The 27,818-nt window shown below is 42.6% G+C and overlaps 1 protein-coding gene across 2 annotated transcripts in view; it reads right to left on the reverse strand.

Annotated features, from left to right (window-relative positions):
* The window catches only part of NUB1 (negative regulator of ubiquitin like proteins 1), a 29,224-nt gene extending 15,528 nt beyond the window's left edge, over positions 1-13,696 (reverse strand). Inside the window, exons 1-8 of one of the 2 annotated variants that reach the window (XM_036863355.1) lie at positions 13,616-13,696; positions 11,028-11,145; positions 8,332-8,499; positions 6,564-6,622; positions 5,471-5,541; positions 2,794-2,976; positions 2,195-2,286; positions 832-938 (exon numbers count right to left, since the gene is read on the reverse strand). In XM_036863355.1, the coding sequence (XP_036719250.1) occupies positions 832-938; positions 2,195-2,286; positions 2,794-2,976; positions 5,471-5,541; positions 6,564-6,622; positions 8,332-8,499; positions 11,028-11,145; positions 13,616-13,686 (869 nt within the window). In that variant the 5' untranslated portion in view covers positions 13,687-13,696. The other variant, XM_036863356.1, reaches the window with a different exon arrangement.
* Between the last annotated feature and the right edge of the window lie 14,122 nt (positions 13,697-27,818).

Raw genomic sequence — 27,818 nt, forward strand, 5'->3', positions numbered from 1 at the left:
ACCAGGAGCCCTTGAGAAAGTGCTGGCTGTTGCTCTGGGGCAGGAAATATTCAGGATGAGTCTGGACCAGCTCTGGGCACCAGAGAGCAGAGACTACAAAGATTACGCCAGAATCGGGTCAAAGGGATGCAGGACCACCTGCCAGCTGAAGACAGCCAATTTAAGCTCTGAGGTGTGAAGCGTATCAAATGTGTTAAAATCCATGAGCTCATACTGATACTTAAAAGAAAAAAAAAAAGGCAAACCTCACCGGTGATGTCATCTTTGGAAGATGCTAGGGAAGCAACTCATTTATTCTGAAAACAAGAAAATAAAGAGAAAGAACCCAGCATTTTATTCTGTCTTTCTGTACAAATTGTACCTTAGGAGGACCAAACAGCTGATAAGGAAAAATATTTTTCAAATGAATTCTAGCAATAAATGCAGAAGGAGTAATAAGTTATCACCATTTTGGAGCGCCTAATGAAACAATGGATTCGGGAAATACTCATCAACATCTACACCAAAATCATTAAGTGAAAAGCTGACAGGGACTGTATAATGGACAGTTCAGGCTGACAATATGTCATAAGAAACAGACATGATACCCTACATGCTTGTTGTAAAAAAATAAGTGCATATGTTTATAAAATTCTTTACAGGGAAGAGAGATCAATTAGAAATGGAACGGGGAGAAACAGTTCACAAATCAGTCTACACCATAACTACTCTTTTACGTTAACCATCTTGGGTGAAAATCTGAAGTCTGAAGTGCACGGGGTGGGGGAAGGGTGTTGTGTATAATTGTCATCTTCCTTCAAACTGGCATTCACCAAGTACAAAAGCGCCTACCAGAAATATTTGTCAGCGTCCAACAGACATGGCAAGGCTATTCCATATTCTTTTCTTTTCAGGAAAGCTCTGCCTTTCTCATGATATCCCATAGCTAACATAAGGGCCTAGGAAAGAATAAGGATTTAAAAAAACATCACTTTAAACTATAATAAAACGAATTATATTAAAAGCATATTAAGTCTAAAGAAATCAAATAATGTGAAAACAAACAAACAAAAAACTCAAGATCACAACTAAATCTAAAAGCCAAAATTAAGGAAAACAGAATCAAACCTTCATTTCATTTAAACACTGAAACCAAGAACTCAATTTAACATGGCTGAAATGGTCAGAACCGGCCACTGTCCCTTCGTTGTCATCACTTTATTTTAGTATCGGCTGATCTAGATCTATTTCTAGTATCCCTAAGACTAAACACATAAAAACACAGCCAGTAAGGACTGTATCCTTTTTAAAAAGAGCATTCATTTCACTCTCTATTCTTAATCAGGTTTTTTCTGAAGTATTTGTCGACTGTAGCATTTCTAAAACTATTTTTGCAAGGTGATCCAAATTTCTTTAAAGTTCATTAATATTTTTAGATTTGAATTTGTATATAATTCGATTTTGTAAAGGTTTTCCCTAAAGATCTAAATATCATTTAATATACGAATGTAATATCTGCAGTGGGCAAATAGTTGCCATAAAAAAATCAATTCAATGAGAGTTACAAAGTTCTCTTATTAAAACTTAACTTTAATCCTTAATTTTAAATCCATAATTCATATAGTGAAACCTACTCAAAAGTGTCCTTTAAAGACCAAAAAAATAAAATTAACTTGACCCACAGTCACTAAAGCTTTTCATATAAGAAGCTACTGGACTCCAGCTCAGAGACTGATCTCATGGGCCAAGTTGTAGATGCTTCTAGAAAGACCCCCTTGGATATGTTCAAAGGTAAAACCACTTCCCCCTTACTCCAAATTAGAGAACGGGGCTGTGGAGAGACAGGGGAAGAGATGGCAGAATCATCTGTCATACTTTTCCCAAACTACCTAGCACCCCAGCCCCCTCTTCTGATCCATCCCTTAGGGAATGTGGCCCCCAAGTAAAATAAACTACAGCAAAACAAACACTGCCACAGGAAGCCACTGCTCCAGGACAGTGAGGTCCTGCCGTTCTGTACTCAGGCACTGAAACTCACAGGGTGAGCCAGCCAGATGCAGCGCTCATCACATGGTCATGTTCTCTGTTTATGAGCTGGAGACTGAAAGCTGTTTCTAATCCTTTACAATAACATTCCAAGATAACATAAATAGAAAACCACTTCTGTTCTGACAGCAGATCAAAGAACAAGCCATAAATTTCTTACAGTACTTACTTTTCTTTCTGATGGAGGGATTCTGATTGATCTGCCCGTCTGGTTAGCTATGTCTAAGTATGGTGTGGTTTCTGGATCCACCACCATCTCAGCTGCAACAAAACCAAAAGGAACTCCATTAGTTCAATGTTAAAAAGCGATGATGGTGACATTAAAAATGTTAGACTGTAGGGGAAGAAAGGCCAACAAGAAATGTGATACTCGGGCTTCCCTGGTGGTGCAGTGGTTGAGAGTCTGCCTGTTAATGCAGGGGACACGGGTTCGAGCCCTGGTCTGGGAGGATCCCACATGCCGCGGAGCGACTAGGTACGTGAGCCACAACTACTGAGCGTGCGCGTCTGGAGCCTGTGCTCCGCAACAAGAGAGGCCGCGATAGTGAGAGGCCCGCGCACCGCGATGAAGAGTGGCCCCCGCTTGCCGCAACTAGAGAAAGCCCTCGCACAGAAACGAAGACCCAACACAGCCAAAAATAAATAAAATAAATTTATAAAAAAAAAAAAAGAAATGTGATACTCCCCTCCCACACACGCCCCCGGCCCATTTGCGTGATTTGCTGCCACCTTTGAGGACTTGAGCGAAAAGCCTGAAGCTCTGTGTACCTCTCTCTGCCAGTATCTCCAGGCCTCTCTTAGTCCTCTGAATTCTTTTTTCTTTTAGTTTGGCTTCATTCTGCTCTTCTTCTTCAACCTGGGAATTTTTTCTCACATCCTCTTCAGACTGTTTTAGTTCGAGCACCATAGCTTTTACATTGTGGGTCACTCCCTGTTCCTCAAGTGTTTTCCCTGTCAAAATCAGGAATGCATGTTATAAAAAGTCATTAAATTTACTGGGTAATAGGCCATCTTCTATGTTAAATGGAATTCTTAAGCCTGCGTCAGCACTTGCAAACCACCATGCCACATGATTGGTAAGAAGATGTTTAAATTTGGCTGTTTACCTATGTTATTGTTAAGCACTGGTTAAAATCAGCCAGTGAAAATGAGCTGACTAAATTAATCCTTTGTGATTTTCTTTATTCTCATCATAAGGTCAAATTAAAGCAATCAACTGTTTGAGAATCTACTGCAAAGAGAGACATGAATTCTCCCCCCCTCTAGCTGGAGGTATAATCCAGTTCTCAGCAATGGACTAGAGGCCAGAGTGCAGCGGCGCACCGTGAGAGGTGATTTACTGAAGTGGGTAAAAACAAACACCTTGGGTTCCACCCCTTCTTAACTCTATGGCCCTGAGTGAACCACTTACTGTCCACGTCCTCACATACAAAATGGGAATAAAGACAGAGGGAGAAGTCAGTGGAACAGAATGAAAGAGAATATGAACAAAATCAAAAGCTGACTCTATGAAAAAAATTAATCAAATATACAAACCTAACAAAAATTAAGTCAAAGATGCAAAAAAACAACAAACAAAAGGAAAAAGGGTAAATATAGATAGCAAACATTATAAAATAACAAAATAATATGATGAACTATAAGCATCTAAATTTGAACATATTTCTGAAAACTCTAGTTGGACATTCATATACATACGTACATATACATACACATATATATATTTCGAAACTCGACAACCATTCTAACATTTATATTGAAAAATAAAGGACTTCCTTGGTGGCACAGTGGTTTAAGAGTCCACCTGCCAATGCAGGGGACACGGGTTCGAGCCCTGGTCTGGGAAGATCCCACATGCCGCGGAGCAACTAAGCCCGTGCGCCACAACTACTGAGCCTGCGCTCTAGAGCCCGTGAGCCACAACTACTGAGCCCACGTGCCACAACTACTGAAGCCTGCACGCCTAGAGCCCGTGCTCCGCAATGAGAAGCCACCGCAATGAGAAGCCTGCGCACCGCAACGAAGAGTTGCCCCCGCTCGCCGCAACTAGAGAAAGCCCGTGCACAGCAACGAAGACCCAGTGCAGCCAAAAATAAATTAATAATTTTAAAAAAAGAAAAAGAAAAAGAAAGATCCATCAATGGCCAAGTTACCTTGATAAAGAAGAGCCAAGAGGGAGACTCATCTTACTAGATTTTAAAGCCACAACAACAAACAAACAAACAAACAAAAACCTCTGGTGAGACTATCCGTGCGGCCCTGGGCTTGAGGAAAGAACTTCTTAAAACACGAACAATAAGGTGAAAAACTGATGGATTTGATAACATCAAAATCAAGGATTTCTGCCCAATGAAGGATACCACAAACTAATTAACATAGAGATGAGATGACAAACAGTGCAAAGGTATCTAAAACAGGTAACAGGAAATGGCTAGAGGTGATGCCGGAAAGGCCGACTAGGGCTAGGCTGTGAAGGCCGCATTACATCAGGCTGGGATGGGAACCTGACTCTCCGTAGGCCATAGGAACCTACTGGAAACCAAACAGACTACAGTGCTTGCCCGAACTGCTGCAATAGCTAACCCGTCTCCCAAGTCCATTCGTGTCTCCTTCACATCCACTCCCCTACTGCAGCCAAAGTGATCTTTGAAGCACAAATATAACTGTGTCCACTCCCCAGCACCAATGGCTTCCCACCTCTCTGGAGAGAAGCGCTCTAATACCGAGTAAGGCTCAGGTCCAGGGTTCCTCAGCAGCACTACTGGCATCGTGAGCTGCACTAAGTCTCTGCTGTGGGGACTGTTTGGTGCCTTGATGTTCAGCACCATCCCTGGTCTCTTCCCATTAACTGTTATGAGCACAACCTCCCCTGGCCCCCTGCTACCAAGTCATGACAACCCGAAATGTCTCCGGACACTGCCAAATGTCCCCTGGGTGGCAAAGTCACCCTGGGTTAAGAACCACCACTATAACCTTTACAATGTGGCCTCTCCGCCTGGCCCTCCATCCTTAAACAGCACTGCCCTCTGCTCACCTGCTACACTCAGCCACACTGGACCTTTTCCGTCCCTCGAGTTCACACGATGGGGCTCTGACACGAGGCGCTCTGTCTGGAGCGCTCCCCACCGCAGCCTCCTCCCCGTCTTCACTCAGCTTTAGCTCTTCTCCCTCAGGCAGAATTCACTAGAAACTCTATTTTACTTTCAGCACGCCTAGACTTCCATTCTGTAACATTTCATCAGACCTGTACTGAGTATCTCTGGAAAAGTTGCTTCCTGCTTTACATTTTTATTTTAGTAAACTCTAAAATAATTGGTTTTGCATTATATACGTGATAAAGCCACCCAAAATTTTTGAACAGAGGAAGAGTGCGAAAAAAAGATACAAAGTCATTATTTCTCTATTGACTTGATTTACAAATTCTGCATACTTTGCCGTAACATACCTAGTTGAAGTTGTTTCTTATTTATGACAATTTTGATATAATTTTCTTGAAATCCAAAGGTTTCAGCTATTCTGTAAAATAAACCAGAAAACTATAGGTAACCAAATTTGTTATTTATTATCCATTAAATAGATTTTAATCGTGATAGCTATTTTATACATTCTTCTCAGAAACACCCAGTATTCCAATTTACTGACTCACAACATTACTTCAGATAAAGTCAGCTTACTAGATGGTTATTTGAAACTGTGTCAGAGACAATGTCCTTTTGTAAACTATCTGTTTTACTATTTGGTTCCTTGTGAAGTAGAGACCACTGGTGCTGTGTATCTGTTTGAACAGGAGGGCCCTAGCTGCACGTCAGGAGAAAATCCATCCTCTATACCTTCTGCGGTCTCCTTGGAGGAGCCCATAATAGGGGGAGTTGTTCCATACAATCTTCTGCTTATTGTGTGTTGAATGAATGATGCTTCCTGAATCCATCCCTAACAGCCCTGATGTAGACCAAAGAAGAAAATGAGAAAAATCACTTTAAGAAACACTGACTGGCTATCCCTGGAGGTATTCAAAATACTTACCATTTAAAAATACACAAGTAGATGAAGTAATTGACCGGGTCTCAAAAGTTAGATTTTCACTGGTATGTGACAGGCAGGTATTTTTTTCGTTTTACAAATGGGCCAACAGCCTGAAACTGGCTGAAATACTTCACTGAACACCACAGCAAGCTATTAGTGCATTGAGGAATAAAATTCAAAGCTAATGATCTGGCCAGTATCAGGCCGCGTCCTCTTTCCATCACTCATTCACTGATTCAAACCCGGATCAGGCACATGCACCCAGAGTTCCCACCTGCTCGCAAGTCACACCAGGAAGTGAAGGACAGTGCCGCGAGTCCTGAGTTCTCACTTTGCCCTTAAATACCAGTGTGAGCCTGCGTAAGTCCTTCAGCCTCAAGGCCTCAATTTTCCCTTCCATTCAGTGACGATAATCATACCTGCCCCATCTCTCTTACAGGATGGCCAGGGAGGATCAAATGAGCGGGTGTAAAAGAGCCAAGAGCACCTGGGGCACAGGGCACACAGATACTTACTTAGACCTCAGTTCTCTGCCAGTGACATGCAGTCGGGTCTCCAACAAGTTTTTTCTATCCTATTTAAAAATAAGACAAATAAAATGCACTTGAATTTGACACTTTTTGGAGCTGTTACTCTGCCTATAAAACCAGACAGGCTGATATCAGACGATGTAAATACTCGCATGCCTAGCATGAAGCTATTGAACAAAACCTGACGTGTGCTGACCCTGTGACCCGGAAGTCCTCAAGGGGGCAGCAGTGTGGCACCACAGGCAGGGCTTCAGTCTCTGGGGGGACGTCAGCTGCTCAGCGGGGTTTGTCCCCTGTCTACTCAAGGGAGCTGGCCTCTGCTCCACAAGGACCCATCCCACAACCTCTGGCACTGGGGCCACCTCAGTGAGCAAAAGAGATAGTCCCTTCAGCGCTCCCACTGAGGAGGGAGCAGCAAGACGTGTTCTTGGAACCTTTCCTTCTCGGATGGCTGGGCTTCAGAGGAAAATATGGGACCACCAGGGACACCTATGAGACCACGCAAATCATCTGCTCTGATTCCATACTCACCAATCAGCTTTCTGACTGGTGGTCTGGTTTCCCAGGTACTTGATACTAGCAATGAAGAGTCCTGTATATACATACTGTCCTTTAAATTCCCGAACTGGCATTCTGAGATAGATACATGTATAATTTCCTTCTTCTAATAAAGCTCTTTGTTTTTCCTAGAAATTTTTAACAGCTTTATAGGGATGTAACTTACATACCTTAAAGTTCCCTGTCTAAAAGTATGAGTCAATGGTTTCTAGTGTATTTACAGAGTTATACAACCGTTATCATAATCAAATTTCAGAACATTTTCACCATCTCCCCAACCCAACATGTGCCATACCTCCTATTCCCTCCCCTTCCCCCACCCCAGACAACCATGAATATATTTTCTGTCTCTATGGATTCGCCTACTCTAGATATTTCATATCAATGGAACAACACAGTGTGTGGCTTTTTGGGTCTGGCTTCTTGCATGATGTTTCTGAGGTTCGTTCACGTTGTAGAGTATCGGTACTTGGTTCCTTTTATGGCTGAATAACATTCATGGTATGCGTGCACTCCATTTATCCACCGACAGACATCTGGGTTGTGTCCACCTTTTGGCTATTGTGAACTGAGCTGCTACAAACGTTCATGTACAAGTTTTTGTGTAGACATAGCTTTCATTCCTCTTGGAGTAAAATAGCTGGGTCATATGGTAACTCTTATACACACTTACTTTCATTTCTTCTGAGAATAATTAACATTGATCAGTCTGAAGAGGCACCCTTGGGTGCCCTGCCTCAGTAATATTTCTGGACTTCAACTACTGAGGACGTGGCCCTGACACAGGTGGCCCAGGTTACGGTGGCCCTGCTTGGGCGCTCAGCTATGCCTCTGGCTTCCACTGGCATAGAAAAAAAAGACGAATTCCTTTGTGATGTGTCCTCCTGCACACAGTTTTAGAAAATCTGAAGTAATCTTTTATTCCCCATTTTTGCTAAATGTTCATTCAAACTCTAGAAAAGGTAAGAATGTGACGCACAGCTCTGTGAAGCCTGCAGGCCAGACTACTTTGTAAACGTTCCAGCTTAAGAATCCATAAAATTGACTTTTAAGTTTGTAAATGTTCAACATGTAAAGTAACTGAGAAGAATTTTATCTTTGGATTGTATCTTCAAAAAGAACTCATAATTTATTTAATCGCATTACCAAGTTAACTAAGCATTAGTAACTATGTAAATTTGGGGAAACTACTCACTTTTTTCACCCGTGGCGGTAAGAAGACTTCGATTGTAGCGATTCCTGTTGCTTTATAGTGCTCATTGCCTGTGCCACGCTCCACTGCTTTGCAACGTATTTCTTCTATTATCTTTTCTACTTCATTTTCACAACATTCTAGCTTGTCAGAGTACTTCTTAGCAAGGTCCTATGAAGAAAAATTTAAAAACACAGATCAATACAGTACCAACTCAAAAAAGAAAAAAAGTATAATACAGAACAGTGCACGTGGGACTCTAAGGCGAAAAAACTAATGAGTGGTGGTCACCCCCGTTATAGTGAAATCCAGACTGTGGCTTCACATCTTGAGAGGTGTAGAGTTTAGAGAGGACCCAGGGAAACATCAAAACCAGGAAAGGACAGGAAAATAGGCCCAAGAGAGAAAGTAAGACCAGTTGGGATTACTCTAGGGGGGAAAAGCAAGGTGGGCTGTGACTTATGTAACTGCAGTATATACACAATTATTTTAAGGAATAATGAACTGTTCAATACCACTAAAGGGTGGGGACAAAAAAACCAAAAACACAAACAGAAAACATTCTAATTTTCCTAACTTGTGAGAACAAGTCAGGTTAGATGATGGTGTAAGTATATATTTATAATAGGGGAGATGTTCATGATACACATAAGTTACAAAACAGATCAGAGGACCGCCCTGGTGGCGCAGTGGTTAAGAATCTGCCTGCCAAGGCAGGGGACACGGGTTCGAGCCCTGGTCCGGGAAGATCCCACATGCCATGGGGCAACTAAGCCTGTGAGCCACAACTACTGAGCCTGCGTTCTAGAGCCCGTGGGCCACAACTACTGAGGCCTGCACGCCTAGAGCCCGTGCTCCACAACAAGAGATGCCACCGCAATGAGAAACCGGTGCACCACAAAGAAGAGTGGTCCCCGCTCACCGCAATTAGAGAAAGCCCGTGCGTAGCAACTAAGACCCAACACAGCCAAAAATAAATAAATAAAATAAATTAAAAAAAAACCAAAAAACAAAACTTTCTGTAATTCTCTAGAAAACATAAACATAATTACCCAGTGAGGGTTTTTTTCCCCCTCCTGACACCAACCAATTCTGACACCAACTGGATGTCCTACAATTCAATTCAGTTCTGTCACTAACGACCTGGAGTTAGAGGCAGACTCCACAGGCTAAGGGCTCAATCCCACACGTTTGCCTTCATTTCAGGCACCAGGTATCGGGCCCCCAGGTTACCCACACTTCTGTCTGACTTGGCTACAAAGTCAAGGGTCCCTACAACCCCTACCCCTTCAGTCTTGGTAATTTGCTAGAACAACTCCACAGAACTCAGGAAAATGCTCTACTTATTATTATAGTTTATGATAAAGAGTACAAATGAACATCTATATGGAGATGTACATATGGCAAAGTCTGGAAGGGTCCAGAGTGCAGGAGCTTCTGTTCCTGTGGAGCTGCAATGTGCTACTCTCTGGCGCATGGATGTGTCTGCCAATCTGGAAGCTCCCAAAATCCATCATTTAAGGGTTTTTATGAAGGCTCCATTATGTAGGCACGATTGATTAAATCACTGGGATTGATTAAATCACTGGCCGTTGGTGAGTAGCTTGATCTCCAGCCCTCTGCCCTCACCAGAGGTGGGAGGGTAGGGCTGAAAGTTGCAAGCTTCTAATCAAAGTCTGGTCTTTTAGGCGAGCAGCCCCACCCCGAAGCTCTCTCCAAAGAGCTGCCTCTTAGAACAAAAGATGCCCCTGTCACCCTTACCACTCGGGAATTTCCAAGGGTTTTAGGAGCTCCGTGCCAGGAACTGGGGACAGAAAACAGCTTTCTTATTATGTCACACCTAGTTTCTAAGCCAAGAATTTATAACAAGCAGATTCAGAAGAAAGATCAGAAGGTTTGCAACAACTAAGAAGTGAGTCCTGTCAGGAACGAGAGAGACAGGAAAACTCTAAGACCCTGACACAGCTATCACCTCCCAAGCACGTCATTGTGTCACAACACAGGACAATTTGATGCCCTCCTGACAATCCTTAGTCCTTGATAAATGTTACACTGTTTATCTCAATATACTCAGACTGAGAAAACAGAGAAGTACATTCTAGGATATTCCAATGTAATAGATTTCTATCAAAAATGATTAATGTTCCTCAGCTTTGAAAGGCAGGCAAACTTCAATTTCTAGACGTTTCACTTATGTAAAATGATGCCATTTCTGATGATACCATAAAAAACCGAGGCATAATTATTAGGAAAATATATTTTGGAAAAATGAACAGATAGCCATAGTGTAAACAAAGCTGGGGGAGGGAAGCATTGTCTTACAGCAGACCACAGTAGCAAGGAGGGCTGAGAGCCCACCGGGACGCTAACCCTGAACAGCTCACACACTAAGCTTCTGGCACTGGAACTGCCCCACTAGCAGGAACACCCAGATTAGTAAACTTAGGTAACATCGTGAAGGTATTAGAAATGATATATGCCAAAATAATTAGATGCCATTCTCATATAAATAAAATCTTTTTAAAAAAAAAATAAGCTTGCCAACTGCTAATAAAATGTGGGAACCTGCTTTTCACTAATGTTTTTGGTTATGACAAAAGTTTACCTGGTTGTGCCTGGCAATTTCTGGTGACTTCAGAATCTTACTTACCAAGGAGACTTACGCACTACTAATTATTAATGTCTTAAAAGAAAAATACCTTCAATGCCAAACCAACTTTTTTATTTTCATCTGTATATGGAGGTTTCCAGAGTTGAATTCTGTCCTCCCTTAAAAACTGGGTCAGTTTTGCTTGGAGATATTTCTTTTGCGCCATCCTTGAAAGCAAAACAGTACATCAATGATACCCCACGCCACATTTCAAAGTGTTTTACAACTTACCTAATACACTGACGGGTTTTGTAGAGTAAGCAGAGGTCTCCTCCACTCCTCCTTCTCCAGTTTTATCTAAATTACTTTTAGATTAGCTTTTAACTAGCTCCAGGCTTCTCTAAAAGATATATATATTACATACAGACTGAAATATATATTACATATGCAATTATATATATTACATAAAAATACATATTTCAAAGTTGCTAATATGTAGCAAGGTTTATTACACTTTTGTATTTCTTAACCTGCTATTATTCTAAGAGAAAAGATAAGATAAATCCCTAAAGTAGTGAACTTAAACAATTTGACGCAGAGCTTATCAATTCTCCTGTATGTTGGCTATTTTAACACAAAAGACCAATCAACCTGGCAGGTAAACATGAAGAAAAGCTAGCTTGAACCATGAACTATCAATAATAAATATTTTCTACATCTGAATTTTTAAAACTAAAAATTTAGTGTTCACAATCCTAGAAAAGTTATGCATGCTATTTTGTGATAAAGCATAAAAGCAAATCTACATATACTATTCAAATCAATACTGGCTGGGCCATCATTTTACAGATGAGAAAACCAAGGCCCAAGTTTGTAAAATGACTCGATCAAGGACGCAAAACTAGGCAGCATCATAACTAGCACTGGAACTTCTGCCTACAACACTGGACCACTGGATTCTGCCTTCTATCGCGAAATCCCCTGCTGCTTCTCTGTCCTGTGCATGTAACTACTCTCTCCCAAAGAATCACACGCAGCAATGGAGCTGTCTACTCATCCTTCAGTAGCACACCAACTCAAAGGGGTGAGTGAGGCTGCTAGAGAATGAAACAGCTGACAGGGGCAGTACAGCCAAAACAGATAAGCAGCAAGAAAAGTCAAAAGTTATTAGTCCTGAAGGATGAAGACACATTCTAGGGAGTGAAAAAATATGTTAAGAGTTAATGTAACCTAGATAAGTAACTTTCTTTTTTTTATTCAGGGCCTGTATTCCACACTCCCCAAAACTCAATTCACCCGATTTTTAAATCAAGTTTGAGAACTTAAGTGTATTCCATAAACAAGTGTTTTAAAAGAAAGTTCAAATCTATTTTATATCAAGTTGGAGGCAAGAAAAAGGGTAATCAGGATAGCGGGGAGAAAAGGGATAAAGAAAAAAAACACATCAAAGAGGCGGTTGTGTGCATCCAGGTAACCTACAAAAGAACCCCAGATTTTCAAGCACTAATAAATTGCTTCTCGCACAGAAAAGCATATTAGCACTTATGAGCATTAGCTTTCCAAACACAAATAACTTACAGGACCACTACACAAAGTTAGTTCTCTACTCATAAATGTTCAGAAATTCCCACTAAAGTATCACTTGTGGGGAGAGGGCCATTTACTGGAGCCAAGCTATCTCGAAGGCCGAATGCACAGCCCTGTGCCATCCAAGTAGCTACCTGACCAAAGTCTCAAGGGATTTCCTAAAACTAGTGTTCGGCCCACACTCCACCCAACCAGCAAATAAACAGCAAGGAGGGTCTATGAACCACCACTTATGTTTGAGAAAAGATTACACCACTGTCTTGAAACTTACAAAACTTCACTTCCAGACAACCGAATAAACGAGGATACATATTTTAAATCAAATCAAAAGGGAAAAAGGTTTAATAAATCAGTTTCCGATTTTAACTGGAGAACTGAACGTTTCATGCATGCCATACAATGTTCGGCAACACAACCCCCCACCAAAAGCAGAAATTCATTAGTACTACTGCTCTAAACTGAAAGCGAAAGGGTATCAAACGTTCCTTTAAAATTTCACTTTCACTTTTGTAATAAATCCATCAACGCTACCTTTCCCCAGAGCTTTTCAAATATATATCTACATATATATTCATTCAAAATACATTAATTTTTCTCTTAGGCAGACTATTACAAGAATCTTGTATTAAAAAATAAGAGTATGGGAAGGAGTTGAGAAATACAGAATCAGATCGTCAAGGTTGGAGAAAATAAACTGTTTTCTCATTAAACAGCAAAGAAAATCTGTCTTTGCAAACAAATCCCAAATGGCATATCTGGAATTACAGTGTTATGACTCAAGCTTTTTGTATGGCTAATTAATTTTAATATATACATATATTTCTCTTTCTCCCTCCAAAGACACTATTCAATCTTCTTCTTAAATACCCAGCACCTCTGCCCAGCCCAGAGCAAACCTAGGGCGCGGCGAACGGCCGGCGCGACCCGAAGCCCCGGCCCGCCGACCCCAGTCCCGGCCGAGCCTCCGCTCAGGGCGCCCACCTCCCGCCGCTGCGGTCGCGCCCGACCCACACGGGGTTGGCGTCGGGGTCGCGCCGGGGGAGCGGGGGCGCCAGGCGGCGCGGCTGAGACCTGGGTCTGGGACTGGACGCCCAGCCGCCGTCTCCTCACCTGCGCCACAGCAGCGCCAACCGCGATCCGCCGAATGCCCGGATGCGGCGGCGGCCGCCGTTTGTTTTCATTCCGGGTGAGGCCGGCCCCGCCCCCGCAGCCTCTGTCGCCGGGCCGCCCCGCCCCCACGCGGTGGAGAAGCAGGATTGTGGGCGGGGGCTAAGATGGGGGCGGGGTTGTGGGTAGGCTGTGGGCGGGGCTAAGACGGACCCGGGGGCGAGGCGGGAGTGCGGGACAAGGGTGGGGCGAGGACCCTGGCTGGAGGCTGGGGGAAGATGTGGGCGGGCAGAGGGGAGGGCGAGAAGGAGCTGGGGCGAAGACCCCGCCCCGGGCTTGCTGGGGGTCGGGGGCGGGGCTGGCGGGAAGACCCGGGCTGCGAGGTGCTGTAGGCCTCAGCCCGGAGCTGCGGAGACCGCCGGCCTAGCCTCTGAGGGCTGAGGCACTTGTCAGGGCGGGACTGCTGGCCCGGCCCGGTTTGCCTGACTTGAGGAAATGGAGCCTGGCTTCGTTTCTCCAGAAACCTCGAAAGAGGCCAGAGCACCTGGCAGGAAGTCCCTTTTTCCCCCCGAGGGAGAGTCTGGACCTTCTGCAGCCGGGTCCGCCCCCCGCCCCCACCAGGCTGGGCCAGATGTGATGTACCCCATAAAGTCCGGCTTTTCATCCCGCCGTCCATCACCCCGCCGGGGCCTCCCCTCGGTGAACTTCCCGGTCCCTTGCCCTCGCGCCTCTCCGCTCATTGCTGGCCCTCCTGAGCCGGTCCCCACACGCTGTCGGCGACGAGATCCGTGGAGATCCGCCGGCTGCCGAAGCGCTCTGCCGTCGGATGTGGTCCATACACGTAAACCTCTGCGCGGCCGATGTCGGATGTCTAGGTGAGGAAATAAGACCAGGGTGCACAGGGGCTTCCCTGGCGGTCCAGGGGTTAGGACGCTGCGCTTCCAGTGCGGGGGGCGCGGGTTCCATCCCTGGTCGGGGAACTAAGATCCCACGTGGCGCGGCCAAAAAACAAACAAACAAAAAGACAAGGGTGCATAAAAACTGAGGGCAGTGTGTGAAATGCTCAGAGGTCGAGAGCAGAGCCTGGGTGGTTGAGCACAGGTCCTGGCCGAGCTTTGAGAGATGGTTACACCCGCCCTTGGCAGGACCCGGGAATGGAAGCTAGAGTCCGTCCCAGACCCCAGAAAGTTTACTCCGGTGAGGCTGTTGGCCCTTCCACTGCGAATCCCAAGGCCCTTCCCTGGACCCGCTCTAGCACTGCCGAGGGCTGGGGCTTGAGAGCTTGGGCCCGGCACCCGGCAGCCGGTTCCAGCCCTGGGTACCTGGGCAAGCTACCCGGCCCCCACCTCACCCGGGACGACAGTACCGCTGCCCGCCGGGGCACCGTGGAGAAACCGTGCGCTAGGATCTGGCCCTCTGCCTACACCGGGACAATCCCCAGGACACGAGTAGCCCCTGCATCACCTTTCCCAAAATGGATGTGTTGGGTCTAGAATCTCACCAGGAGCCGCGGGCGGTCTGAAAGAGGCTTTGCACACGCTCTGACACCCTCCACCAGGAGAGGGAAACACGACCCCCCCCTCCTGGTGCCCTCTGACTCTCTGGGGGAAGCCTCGGGTGGGATGTGCGCCTAAATCCATCTTCGGGCAGAGAAACGTGTTCCCAAAGGTGCCCTGTGTGCCAGTGTTCCTGGCCCCCACCGGGAAGACTCTGCACACACCATGCGAGCGACATCCGTTCCCTTTTTTCCTCTGCTGACCTGCAGGCGTTGCCCACGGGCCTGACAGGGCATAGGAAGCAGGCAGATTGCTGTGTCTTTCCAAACAAGAGTCTCCTACCTCCGTAGCCTCCTTTGAGGACACAACCACTTAGGAAAGCTTTGAAATTAAAGTTCTTTACCTTGGGCCAAATCAACTTCTTAGTCAAGGCGAAAGACGAATGGCAAAACGGGGGAAAATATTGCCAGTTCACATCAGAGACAAATCTCTTTAGTACATAAAGAACTCTCACAATTTGATAAGAAAAAGACCAAAATAGAAAACTGGGCAAAAGCTACTAAAATATGATTCACTGAAAAGGAAATATAAATGGTTTGTAAGCATACAAAAAATTACTAATCTCATTCATGATGACATACTAAATATAAAACTACACCAAAATACCACTTTTTACCTCTCAGATTGAAAAAAAATTGGATACCATGCTATGATAACAAGGCTATGTGGAAATAGGCACCCTCATACCTTACTTGTGGAAGGTTAAATTGGTCCAACTCTTAAGAGGGCGATACAGCAGTATCTTTCAAGATGAAAATGCATACTTCAACTTTTATGGGTCTTACTGTATTTTATTAATCTGCCTCTTTTCTGTTGTTCTTACATTTAGTGGCTTCAACTGCAATTTCTTGAGATGAAGAATTCTTAATTTGTGTATGTGTTTTGGTTGCTGTGGGTTTTGTGGTGATAAAGAATCAGGGGACTTCTGCATAACTGTTCCTACTTCCGGTGGAGTAAAACCGGAAAATCCTTAAACATCCTTTGCATGACAGTGAAATTTAATGCTAAATGTTACCAATTCTTGCTAGAAAAAATGAAAAGAAACAGGAAGTTTGGGCAGTTCAGCTTTATTTATAGTTGCTTGGATCAGAACAATATACATGCAGTGGGTTAAGTTGTGTGGTAAACTAATTTTTTTATAGATGGAGAAATGGATTTGAAAAGAAAATAACTTCATTCTTGATTTTTCTACTTATAAATGGGAATTTCCGAGGAGTGGTTATAAACTAGAATTTTGGGGGGAATTTGAATGATGATTCATACTTTCAGTCTGGTAAGTTTTCAGTTTCACTGATATTAGGAGATATGGTCGTTTTATTCAGCATCTTGGCTGGATGAGAAGACTGTGGAAGGAACAGAGAAAACAAGCGGGTGGAGAGGGAGGTTTGTTCCCATCTGATTGGGAATACATAATTTCAGTCACCCTTGAAAATGATAGAAGCTGAAAGAAGTTTTGAAAATATCAGATGAGAGTTACTCCGAGACTCAGGAGACATGGGCTGGGAGAATAGATCTCAGGTACTATCAGAAAGGAGTTGGCCTGCTCACCTGTGACTCGGGTAGAATCATTCTAGAAGCATTTAGCCCTCATGTTCTGTGTCCTGGTTTTGAATCTCTGACATATCCTGGTCCCAGATGTTTAACACAAGTACTCCATTCATCTGTCTCCCAAAAGATGCGTACGTAGGCAATGTACTAACTTTGAAAAATAAAATAAAATAAGGGCAGAGATGATGAAGTAAATTAAACCATGGTATCAATACTATTGAATTAAGTTCTGGGTAATCTATCTGTGTTCTACTGTTTAATCCATTTTTAAAGTTAAAAAGAATTCTATATACAACATTTGTTTTGTGATTTAAATTTAGGGATGAATTAAAACTAAGGTGACTATGAAGGCAAGAAAGTAGCTAATCATTGCTGTAGGCTTACAGTTTGAAAAACTTCTATGGAATGCTAGAATACTTTTTTTTTCTTTTTTTTTACTTAATTCCAGATAACTTATAAATCACATATTATGCAAGACAATTAAAAAGATAAAATCAGAGGGGGACTTCCCTGGCGGTCCAGTGGTTAAAACTCCGTGCTTCCAAGGCAGGGGCGTGGGTTCGATCCCTGGTCGGGGAACTAAGATTCCACATGTCAGGCAGTACGGCCAAAAAAAAAAAAAAAAAAAAGATAAAATCAGAAATCTTCACTATCCCTGTTCTCTAAATAAAACCTAATGCCTAAAACTTTGGGGAATGTTTAACAGGTTTATTTTCTTTCATCACATTAAAGATGCCATTCCATTGTCTTCTGGCTTTATTGTTTCTAAAGTCAGCCAACAATCTTCAAAGGTAATGTATCTTTTTTTTTTTTCTGGATTCGCTTAACATTTTATGTTTATCTTTGGTTTTCAGCAGTCCTGCTATGATGTGCTAGGTGTGGCTGGCTTTGTGTTTATCTTGCTTTGGAGTCATAGTGCTTCTTGAATCTATGATTTGATGTCTCATCAGTTTGGGGAAACTCTTGGTTTTTATCTCTTTTTGTATTGCCCCATTCTCTTTCTTTTTTGTGGGAAACCACTTACATATATGTTTCACTGTCTCATAGTGTCACACATGTCCTAATGCTTGTTTCTGTATTTTTTCCATTCTTTCCTTTTGTGCTTCAATTTGTATATTCTCTATTGATTTGTCCCCAGTTCACTAACCCTGTCTTCTGTTGTGTCTAATATACTGAATTTATAATTTTATTTAATGTACTTTTTAGCTCTAGAGCTTCCATTTGATTTATTTTTCCAGATTTCAATACTCAAGTAAAATTCTCCATCTTTTCCTCTATTTTCTTGAACATGTTAACCATAGTGATTTTAAAGTCAGGTAACTTCAGTATCTGACTTAACTGTGGGTCTGTTTCTATTGTCTTTTCTCTCTTGTTTTTCATATATCTGGTAATTTTTTATTAGATGCCAAATTTTGCTTGTAAAAAGTTGTAGAGGCTTCAAATGTTATTATCCTCCAGGGAGGGTTTACCCCTTACTCCAAGAGACCAATGAGAAGAGTAGCCAATCTCCTTAATCTAATCAGAGACCGTACTGAGTCACGGCTGCATTGAGATCCTGGTAGGGCTCAGTCTACCTCTGTGTCTCCAACTTCCACCTGGGAGCCTGGGGTTTGCTCTGCAGTGACCCACCCCATCAGCACCCCAGCAGGTCTCAAATGCAAATCTTCACCTTGCAAGTCTATCAAAAGCTTCCTCTGCTTTTCAGAGGCTTTCCACTTAAATTTCAGTTTCTTGAAATACAGAGTTGCCCAGAATCTGGCACATGTCCTTGGAATTCCCCACTCGGTCTCTGCCAAAAGCTCTGCTGTTTGCCTGTCCCCAGCAGTGGCCCTCTGCGGACTCTAAGTCTGGATTCTCAGCCTCATGCCTGTGTCCAGAATTGGCAGATGCCCTCAGGGTAAATAAAAGTGGTGCAGACATTAGCTCACCCTCTGGGGTTCTCTGCTCCCTGGAGTCTTTTTTTTTTTTTTTAATTTATTTAATTTATTTTTTTTTGGCTGCATTGGGTCTTCGTTACTGCACGCGGGCTTTCTCTAGTTGCGGCGAGTGGGCGCTACTCTTGGTTGAGGTGCGCAGGCTTCTCATTGCGGTGGCTTCTCTTGTTGCGGAGCATGGGCTCTAGGTGCGTGGGCTTCAGTAGTTGTGGCACGCATGTTCAGTAGTTGTGGCTCGTGGGCTCCAGAGCGCAGGCTCAGTAGTTGTGGCGCACAGGCTTAGTTGCTCCACAGCACGTGGTATCTTCCTGGACCAGGGATCGAACCCGTGTCCCCTGCATTGGCAGGTGGATTCTTAACCACTGCGCCACCAGGGAAGCCCCTGCTTTCTGGAGTCTTAATTCCTCCAGCTCTTGTCTCTTCAGCAGCTCTTCACTGCCTTCAAAGCGATGGATTCTGACGTTTCTTTCTGGCTTTTCTAGTTGTTGTTAGTGGGAACGTTGGTCTGCTGCAAGCTGCTTTATCACCCCTGAGAGTGGACATTCAATTTATTGATGGACCACTATGTAAATTAAAAGGTAAAAGTGATGGGACTTCCCTGGTGCGTTTAGCAGAAACCAACAATTATTACTTAAGAAAATAGGGGTTTATTTTTCTCCCTTCAAAGGAGTCCAGAGGTCTGTAGTCCAGAGCTGATACCATCACTGAAGTTTCTTTTAATCTTCCTTCTGGAGAAAAACATTTGTACTTTGATGGAAAAGTACCCGTTATCTGTAACACACCCTTCCACCTGATCAGACCCAGGCAGCTATTTCACAACTCTAACTAACTGTAGGTAACTAATAGCAATTCAGAATTCCTGTCTGTAACTAAGCAGATTCTGCCCTTTCAGGTAAAGGTTCAAGTGTCTTCCCTCCTACCCTGTGGAAAGCCAGTTTTATCTCCATTTTCCATTCATTTCAACATTCCTTTACTCCATATGAATTTGTGCTTCTTGGTACCTTATAACATCTGCTTAGTTCCCTCATGAGTTCAATAAAATCTTTAACATATGTTCATTTTTATATCTGAATGTGAGGCATGATTTTACTTTTTTTCTGAAACTTACCTTTTAACACTTTTTATGCCATCAACAAAAGATGTCAGCTGTACCTCCAGGCATTGTGTTTGTGGTCCAGATGAGAAGAAGGGGGAAGGGCTAAGAATGAAAAGTCTGTCAACTAACTCTGTCCATTTTTATGTGGAAAACCGTAGCTTGTCCAGAAGCCCCACTCCTAAACTTCCTCTCACTTCTGACTGATTAGGAAAAAAATGTCACCTCGTCACTACTAGTTGCAAGGCACGATGGGAAATTACTGCTCACCCCCCCACCAAAAAAAAACAGCAACAACCTGGTAATCAATTAGCAAGGAAGAAGGGGAGAATGGACATTGGGTAGACAGCCAGCAGCCTCTGGGTCAACAAGACCTCATTTAGGCAAAGCTTAAGGTTGATAACATCTATCTCTTGATGTTTCCCACTTTCCCTTTCTTCCCCATCTGCCTTCTCACCCCCACCCATGCCCATTTATCTCACAAGCACTAATTACTAAGCTGTTCCAGCCTATTAAGGGATTCATCCCAATGTATCAGACACTTAGTGTGTTACCTCAAAGGGGGGATAAAATAGCAGCCAGTAATGGAATTATTGTAAAGAGCGTGTCAGTAATGGAATTGCTGTAATCAGGGGTGGTCTTGTGAGGCAGCCTTTGCTGGGAGCGTCTTCCCCATGTTCCCTACAACATTGGCCAATGCCTGTGCTACCTGCACATGAGGCCTAGCCTAAGGCAACCAATCCCAATACCCGGAACATCCTAGGAATACTATTTAACAATTTTTTTCTTGTTTTTTTATTTCAAAAAATTTTAAATAAAAAAATTTTTAAAAATTTTAAATAATAAAGTGAGAAGAAAAAATATAGATCCTTCAATGTTTCATTATCTAAAATATAACCATTATTAATATTTCAATGTAAAATTTCCAATGTTTTCTTTCTAATAAGAGCTTTACTTAGATATAATCATCAATCCACATGCAAAATTTTTCATCCTTTTAAAAATTAATATATCTTAAGAGTGTTTATTATTATTTCATACCTTCACCAATTAATTTCAGCAGCTACCTAACATCTCACCAAGTGGACATGCCACTCCATTGTTTCCTGTTGATTTATGCGTGTTTTAGCTAGATGCAGACTTGCCTGCTGGAACAGAGACTCAAAATAACAAAGGGAGGAATTCCCTGGCGGTCCAGTGGTTAGGATGCAGTGCTTTCACTGCCGGGGCCCAGGTTCGATCCCTGGTCGGAGAACTAAGATCCTGCAAGCCATGTGGCGTGGCCAACAAACAAACAAAGGGAAATTTGAATTTACAGTTTTCTTATCCAAACAGACCAGCTCTAGTATGGTGGCTCCAAAGTGCAGACAAAGAGGCTTTTTCCATCTCATTGCTCTGCCATCGCCCAGGTGCTGCCCACATCAGCATAGTCCCAGGTGGCTCACGACTATGTCCACATTCTAGGCAGAGAGTAGGGGAGCCTCAGTCAGAAGCCACATCCTCGCTCTTGCTTGTATCTCCATTGGCCAGCACTTAGTCACATGGTCACCTGGGTGCAAGGGAGGCTGGGAAATGTAGTCATAAATTTTGACAGCCATGTGCTGACCTAGGTCAGGGATTCCATCATAATTAGAGAGCAAGGGAAATGGATATTGATTGCAGACAACTAGTTGCAAGGTTGTTTCTAATGATTCACTGTTTACAATGGTGAAGGTCATCTTTGATGTAAAGCTTTTTCTATACTTAGGGTTTTTGTTGTGGTTGTTGATTGCTCTGTTTTGTTTTGTTTTGTTCGGTGACATTCCCCGAAGTAGAATGAGTAGATAAAAGGGTACAGATCTTAGACTCTCCATACTTACTGTACTGATACATTCTCTTTACTTCCTCACCAGAATTGGATACTATAATTTTTTATTGAATAAATTTGACATATAACATTGTGTGCAGCATGTTACATTGACATTTATGTATTGTAATATGATTGCCATTGTCACAATATTCATCACATTACATAATTATCGTACAATACTCTTGTCTATATTCACTATACTGTGCATTAGATCCCTGTGACTTATTTACTACTCGTTGAAAGTTTATAAGATACTATAATATTTTTTTAATCTGCCTTTTTCAAGGGAAAAAGAAGGAGCAGGAAGAGGAGGAGAGTTGAAGAGAAGGAAGGAGATATTTTGTGGTTCTTGTGATGTTAGTATGTGTTTCATACTAGCAGGGCAAACACCTTCCGGTGTTTGCTTACTGGCCATATTTTCTTTTTTATGAAACCATTTGCTAGTGTCTGAGTTAGACCCTGTGAGGTCAAGGATCAGACTCACTCAGGAATCTCAGATAACGGAGGATTTACTATAATGGTTCACATGGGACTAGGAAGAGCAGAAGCTTCAACCTCGTCTGGCCTCGTGGTGACACAGTTGGACTCCGTGGAAACTAGATTATAATTCTTGACTAGAAGGGTCTGGGGCAGCCCCAAGATTTACAGGATTGATTGATTTACTGCCTTCTTAGCAACAGGAGTTTGTTTACCTGTTCAGGTGTGTCTCTGCTTCTCCTGGTTGTGCCATCCACCGGCTTCCTCACCCTTGCTGGGAAGGGCCCCCCCCCCCCACCGCCACTGCATTAGCAGGTGCAAGTCTGGTATAATCAGCACTGTTACTGGGGAGACCCAAAGTACAAGGTAGGCTCAGCCCAGTGTCTCTGGGTTTAGTAAAACACATCCATAAAGGTATCTTTAAATTTTGTTATATCACAAGTCACACTATAGAGACTGTTCAGATTATTTATAATTGTACCATTGCCTGGTTCAAAAGCTAAGTGAAAAAGAAAAGGGAACAAGGCCTTACTTGGACTTATTCTACCATACTTTGCAGTGTCCCTCGAGCTGCAGACCAGAGAAGGTAGGTACACCCCACCACTTTCTTTTAGCCAAAATAATTTTGAAGTAATGTTAACCAATTCATAAATGTTAGCCATATTTAATAAAACTTCCTCTATACCTTCTACTCTGTAAATAATTAATAATAATAATAATAATAGAATGATAGTTAACATTTATTTTTTTTTTTTTTAATTTTTTATTTATTTATTTTATTTATTTATTTATGGCTGTGTTGGGTCTTCATTTCTGTGCGAGGGCTTTCTCTAGTTGCGGCAAGTAGGGGCCACTCTTCATCGCAGTGCGCGGGCCTCTCACTATCGCGGCCTCTCTGGCTGCGGAGCACAGGCTCCAGACGCGCAGGCTCAGCAATTGTGGCTCACGGGCCCAGTCGCTCCGTGGCATGTGGGATCTTCCCAGACCAGGGCTCGAACCCGTGTCCCCTGCATTGGCAGGCAGATTCTCAACCACTGCGCCACCAGGGAAGCCCGATAGTTAACATTTATTTAGTACTCCCTATGCACCAGGAACTATTCTAAATGCATTGCATGTGTTAATCATTTAATCCTTGTAAGAACCCGATGAGAAAAGCACCATTACTACCTCCATTTTCCAGATGAGGAAGTGAGGCACAGAGATCTTAAGTAACTTGCCCAAGATCACCCAGCTACTAAGCGGCAGAGAAGGATTTGAATCCAGTAGTCTGGCTCCAGAGCTCGTGTTCTTCACCACACATGCTTACTCATTGTTTTTACTGCTTCATTGTTCCTCTGTTTGTTTTCACTGTTTGCTGAACACATATGGTTGAATTTATACAAGTTAATTTCTTATGCATGTGACTCTAATAAGGAAAAACTGGAACTAACCTAAATGTCCGTCAATACACAACGTTAAATGAATGATAGTATGTCCTTATTATAAACACGATGCAGCCACTAAGAAGAATGAGGTAGATCTATATGCACATAGGACATGAGGAGGTGTAAAACTGTAAGAAGCAAGTTACAGAACAATGTGTCTAGCATAGTCCCATTAAAAACCCGGTGTATGTGTATACGTGCATTTACAGATGCATGTATATTTACCTCTAAGAACACTGAAAACAGCTTGGAAAGATCTCACCAAGAGGGACTGAGAAGGGAGTGAATAGGGCCTTTCACTTTTACTGTTTATACTTCAGAACTGTTTTAATTTTGACAACAAGCACGTATTACTTCTTTGAGGGAAGAAAGACTTGATCTTAAATTTCTATTTCTCCCATCAGTGCCTAGCACAGCAGATGCCTAGTAAATATATACTAATTTATAATAATTCCCTAGGAACACTTATTAGAAGTTTCTGTTCTCTGATTACTCCATAAATTTCAAGATGAATCTATTTTGGACACATTACACGAGTATAGAAATACCCATTGTCTTTGCTAGGAACCATACATGCCCTTCCCATAATATGAAGAGGGTGTCAGACAGGAAGGGACTGCCTCTCCTGGAGCGGGTCTGACCAAGAGGGACACCCCCTTAGTCCAAAGAGACTGCAGTGTGGGAGGTGAGCCAGGCAGGAGAGGCAACCAGACTGGAGAGGCTGCTGGAAGAAGGCAGGTCCCGGGGTGCTCAGAGCACAATGCACAGGGGCTTTTGTACAAGGGGAGGTCCTGCAGGGTCCTGCTTGGCTTCAATCACCCCTTTTCTTTGATACTCCTCAGTCCTGAAAGGGAAGAGGGGTGGGACACAACGGGAATAAAGTTTCGGATAGAGATCAGTCATAAACTTAGTAAGGGAACTCGGTTTTAGGGGGACTCAGTTTCAGCAAGGGGATTAGCCTGTGGCAGGAGGAAGCCCCCCAAGTAAGACAGTGCAGTTAGAGGAGAGAGAGAACAAAGGGAACATGATGTCAGACAAGGTTGGAGGGATGAGCCGGCCTCGTGGGGACCAGCATGACTGCCCCTTGGGAGCAAGAATCCACTAAGATGGTGAGAACCAGTGTGCATGTTAGGAATGCAGAAGAGCGGCCAAACCAAGAGATGGCTAGAGATTGGACCTTCCAGGGGTTGTGAGGGATGGGCTACAGGAAGTGGGCAGGACAGAGGGGTCAAGGTCACTCCCACGTTTCTGGCTGGGTGGACAGCAGTACCAGTCACTGAATGGGAATGGGAGGCCCTGCAAGAGAACTGGCCTGTTTCATTTCTGTTTATTGTTTTTAGGAGGGAGAGGTTTGGAAGGACTCAAAAGTTCAGTTTTGGAGATATTAAATTTAAGTTTGGAAACATCTTTGAGATGGGCAAGAGGGATGTCTGGGAAGAATATGACTAAAAGAGGAGAGATCTTGGCTACAGATATAACTCTCTGAGACATCTGTGCTCACGCACAGAAATCGAAGGCATACACGTGGATTCGTAAGAAAGCACAAGGCTCAGAGCACAGAGAGATGAAACGTGGTGCAGGGGACTCGTCAGCGGCTCAGAGCTCTGACAACGATGGGTCCACCTTTTGCAGAAATAAGGAGAATGAGTGTTGAGAAACTGCTCCAGCAAATGTGCCAGCCTGAGTGGTCACCAAGAAGAAAACTCTAGTGAGTGCCGAGCAGGAGCTAATTTATGCAATGAAGATGTGTAGAGGAAGCACAAGGTGTGCTTGTGCTTCTGCTCAAAGCAGAAATGAGAGTCGGGCAAAAGCTGGATACCTGCACAGACATCCCCAGGAACCAGCAGGCAGAAGGTGTTTTGGTGGCCGCTGAGCTAAACCTTACCCAGAAAAGTGGGTTTGAGTATTTTGTCCGTTTTTTTCTTTGCATACCGTGAAGTTACTGAGTGCAGCACACACTGACTGTATGGTGGGAAGTATCAATATCTCCTCTTCACTTCGGAGGAGTGCCACAGGCTGACAGCGTAAGTGCCCAGGGAAGATGATGCTGACACCACAGGAGCACGCAGAACCAAGGAAGGACGCAAGAACTGATTGTGTCATCAGCTGATAGACCTTTAAAAAGAATTGCTAATGATGGATCATGGCATGATTTCTCCTTTTTTTTAAATTAATTTTTATTGGAGTATAGTTGCTTTACAATGTTATGTTAGTTTCTTGCTGATCACTGCATGATTTCTGGCTTATAACTCGAGTCCAAAAACTTTTGTGGCATTGCTGTAAAAAAAACCCTTCCTTTGTCTTGTACTTAACTCTGTGGAAGTTTCTCAGCACCAGCACCTATAACAATAAAAAAAAGGAACTGATCTGATGTTAATGTATCTTATTCCAGTAGAGAGAGAAATAAACTGATTGGGAGAGAAAAACAACCTCCTTCACCTCATTAAGAGATGCATTTCCAATAAAAATTTACTTTTTTATGTTTAACAATTATTTACCAAAATTAGCAACCCATATATATTGCTTTAATCAAATACGTGTTACTAATAATGGCAATGATAACCCTAGCCAGAAGAAACTTTTCAGTACTTAAAGACTTCTGATCATAGGATAGAAACTTCCCTTAAATTTATATTTATGTTGCTGAGAAACCTGATAGGAATAATTCATAAAAGACTTCCAAACATAGCATATATTATACTAGGATAAAATTAGATGTGGGAAGTGGATGGAAAGACAAGTTTAGGAAGAAAAAGGAACAGTTAAAGAAGAACTTATATATTTTTATTTTATTTATTTATTTACTTAATTTTCTTTTTCTAAATCCCAAGCTCCTAATTTATCCCTCACCCTTTTCCCCTCTGATAACCATAAGTTTGTTTTCTATGTCTATGAGTCTGTTTCTGTTTTGTAAATGAGTTCATTTGTATCATTTTTTTACATTCCACATTTAAGTGATATCATGTGATAATTTGTCTTTCTCTGACTTACTTCACTTAGTATGATAATGTCTAGGTCCATCCATGTTGCTGCAAACAACATCATTTCATTCTTTTTAATGGCTGACTAGTATTCCATTGTATATATGTACCACATCTTCTTTATCCATTCATCTGTTGGTGGACATTTAGGTTGCTTCCATGTCTTGGCTATTGTAAATAGTCCTGCTATGAACATTGGGGTGCATGTATCTTTTCGAATTAGAGTTTTCATCTTTTCTAGATATTTGCCCAGGAGTGGGATCGCTGGATTATATGGTAAGCCTATTTTTAGTTTTTTAAGGAACCCCTATAATGTTCCCCACAGTGGCTGCACCAATTTACATTCCCACCAACAGTGTAGGAAGGTTCCCTTTTCTCCACACCCTCTCCAGCATTTATTATTTGTAGACTTTCTGGTGATGGTCATTCTGACTGGTGTGAGGTGATACTTCAATGTAGTTTTGATTTGCATTTCTCTAATAATTAGCAATGTTGAGCATATTTTCATGTGCCTGTTGGCCATCTAGAGGTCTTCTTTAGAGAAAAGTCTATTTAGGTCTTATGTCCATTGGGTAGTTTGCATTTCTTGATGTTGAGCTGTATGAGCTGTTTGTATATTTTGAAAATTAATCCCTTGTCTGTCGCATCATTTGTAAGTATTTTCTCCCATTCCGTTGGTTGTCTTTTTGTTTTGTTTATGGTTTCCTTTGCTGTGCAAAAGCTTGTAAGTTTGATTAGGTCCCATTTACTTATTTTTGCTTTTATTTCTTTTGTCCTGGGAAACTGATGATTTATGTCAGAGAATGTTTTGTGTATGCTCTCTTCTATGAGTTTTATGGTGTCATGTCTTATATTTAAGTCTTTAAGCTATTTTGAGTTTATTTTTGAGTATGGTGTGAGGGAGTGTTCTAACTTCGTTGATTTACATGCTGCTGTCCAGCTTTCCCAATGCCAATTACTGAAGACACTGTCTTTTCTCCATTGTATATTCTTGCCTCCTTTGTCAAAGATTAATTGACCAAAGATGTGTGTTTATGTATTTTTAAGTGGTGGGTATCAAATTGCTATGGTATTTAGATATCACTGCATGTATAGCCAAGAGTCACATAAGTCTTATTTTAAAATATGTTAATAGCTGCACTAAATTTGGAGTTGCATCCTTTTAAACTTGTGATGGAAAATTTTAGGTGGAAGATTGAAAATTGTGAGGGGTATCTTTGAAGACAGCACCTTGCCACATTTTGGAATCATCCCGAGTTTAGGGCTCTCTCTTGTGGTGAGATTCAGAATTTGAGTCTGTCATCAAGCAAGAACTAAAAGTGCCATGTTCTGCAAGCCACACCC

Source organism: Balaenoptera musculus, chromosome 9 (assembly GCF_009873245.2).
Source record: "Balaenoptera musculus isolate JJ_BM4_2016_0621 chromosome 9, mBalMus1.pri.v3, whole genome shotgun sequence".
Lineage (NCBI taxonomy): Eukaryota > Metazoa > Chordata > Mammalia > Artiodactyla > Balaenopteridae > Balaenoptera > Balaenoptera musculus.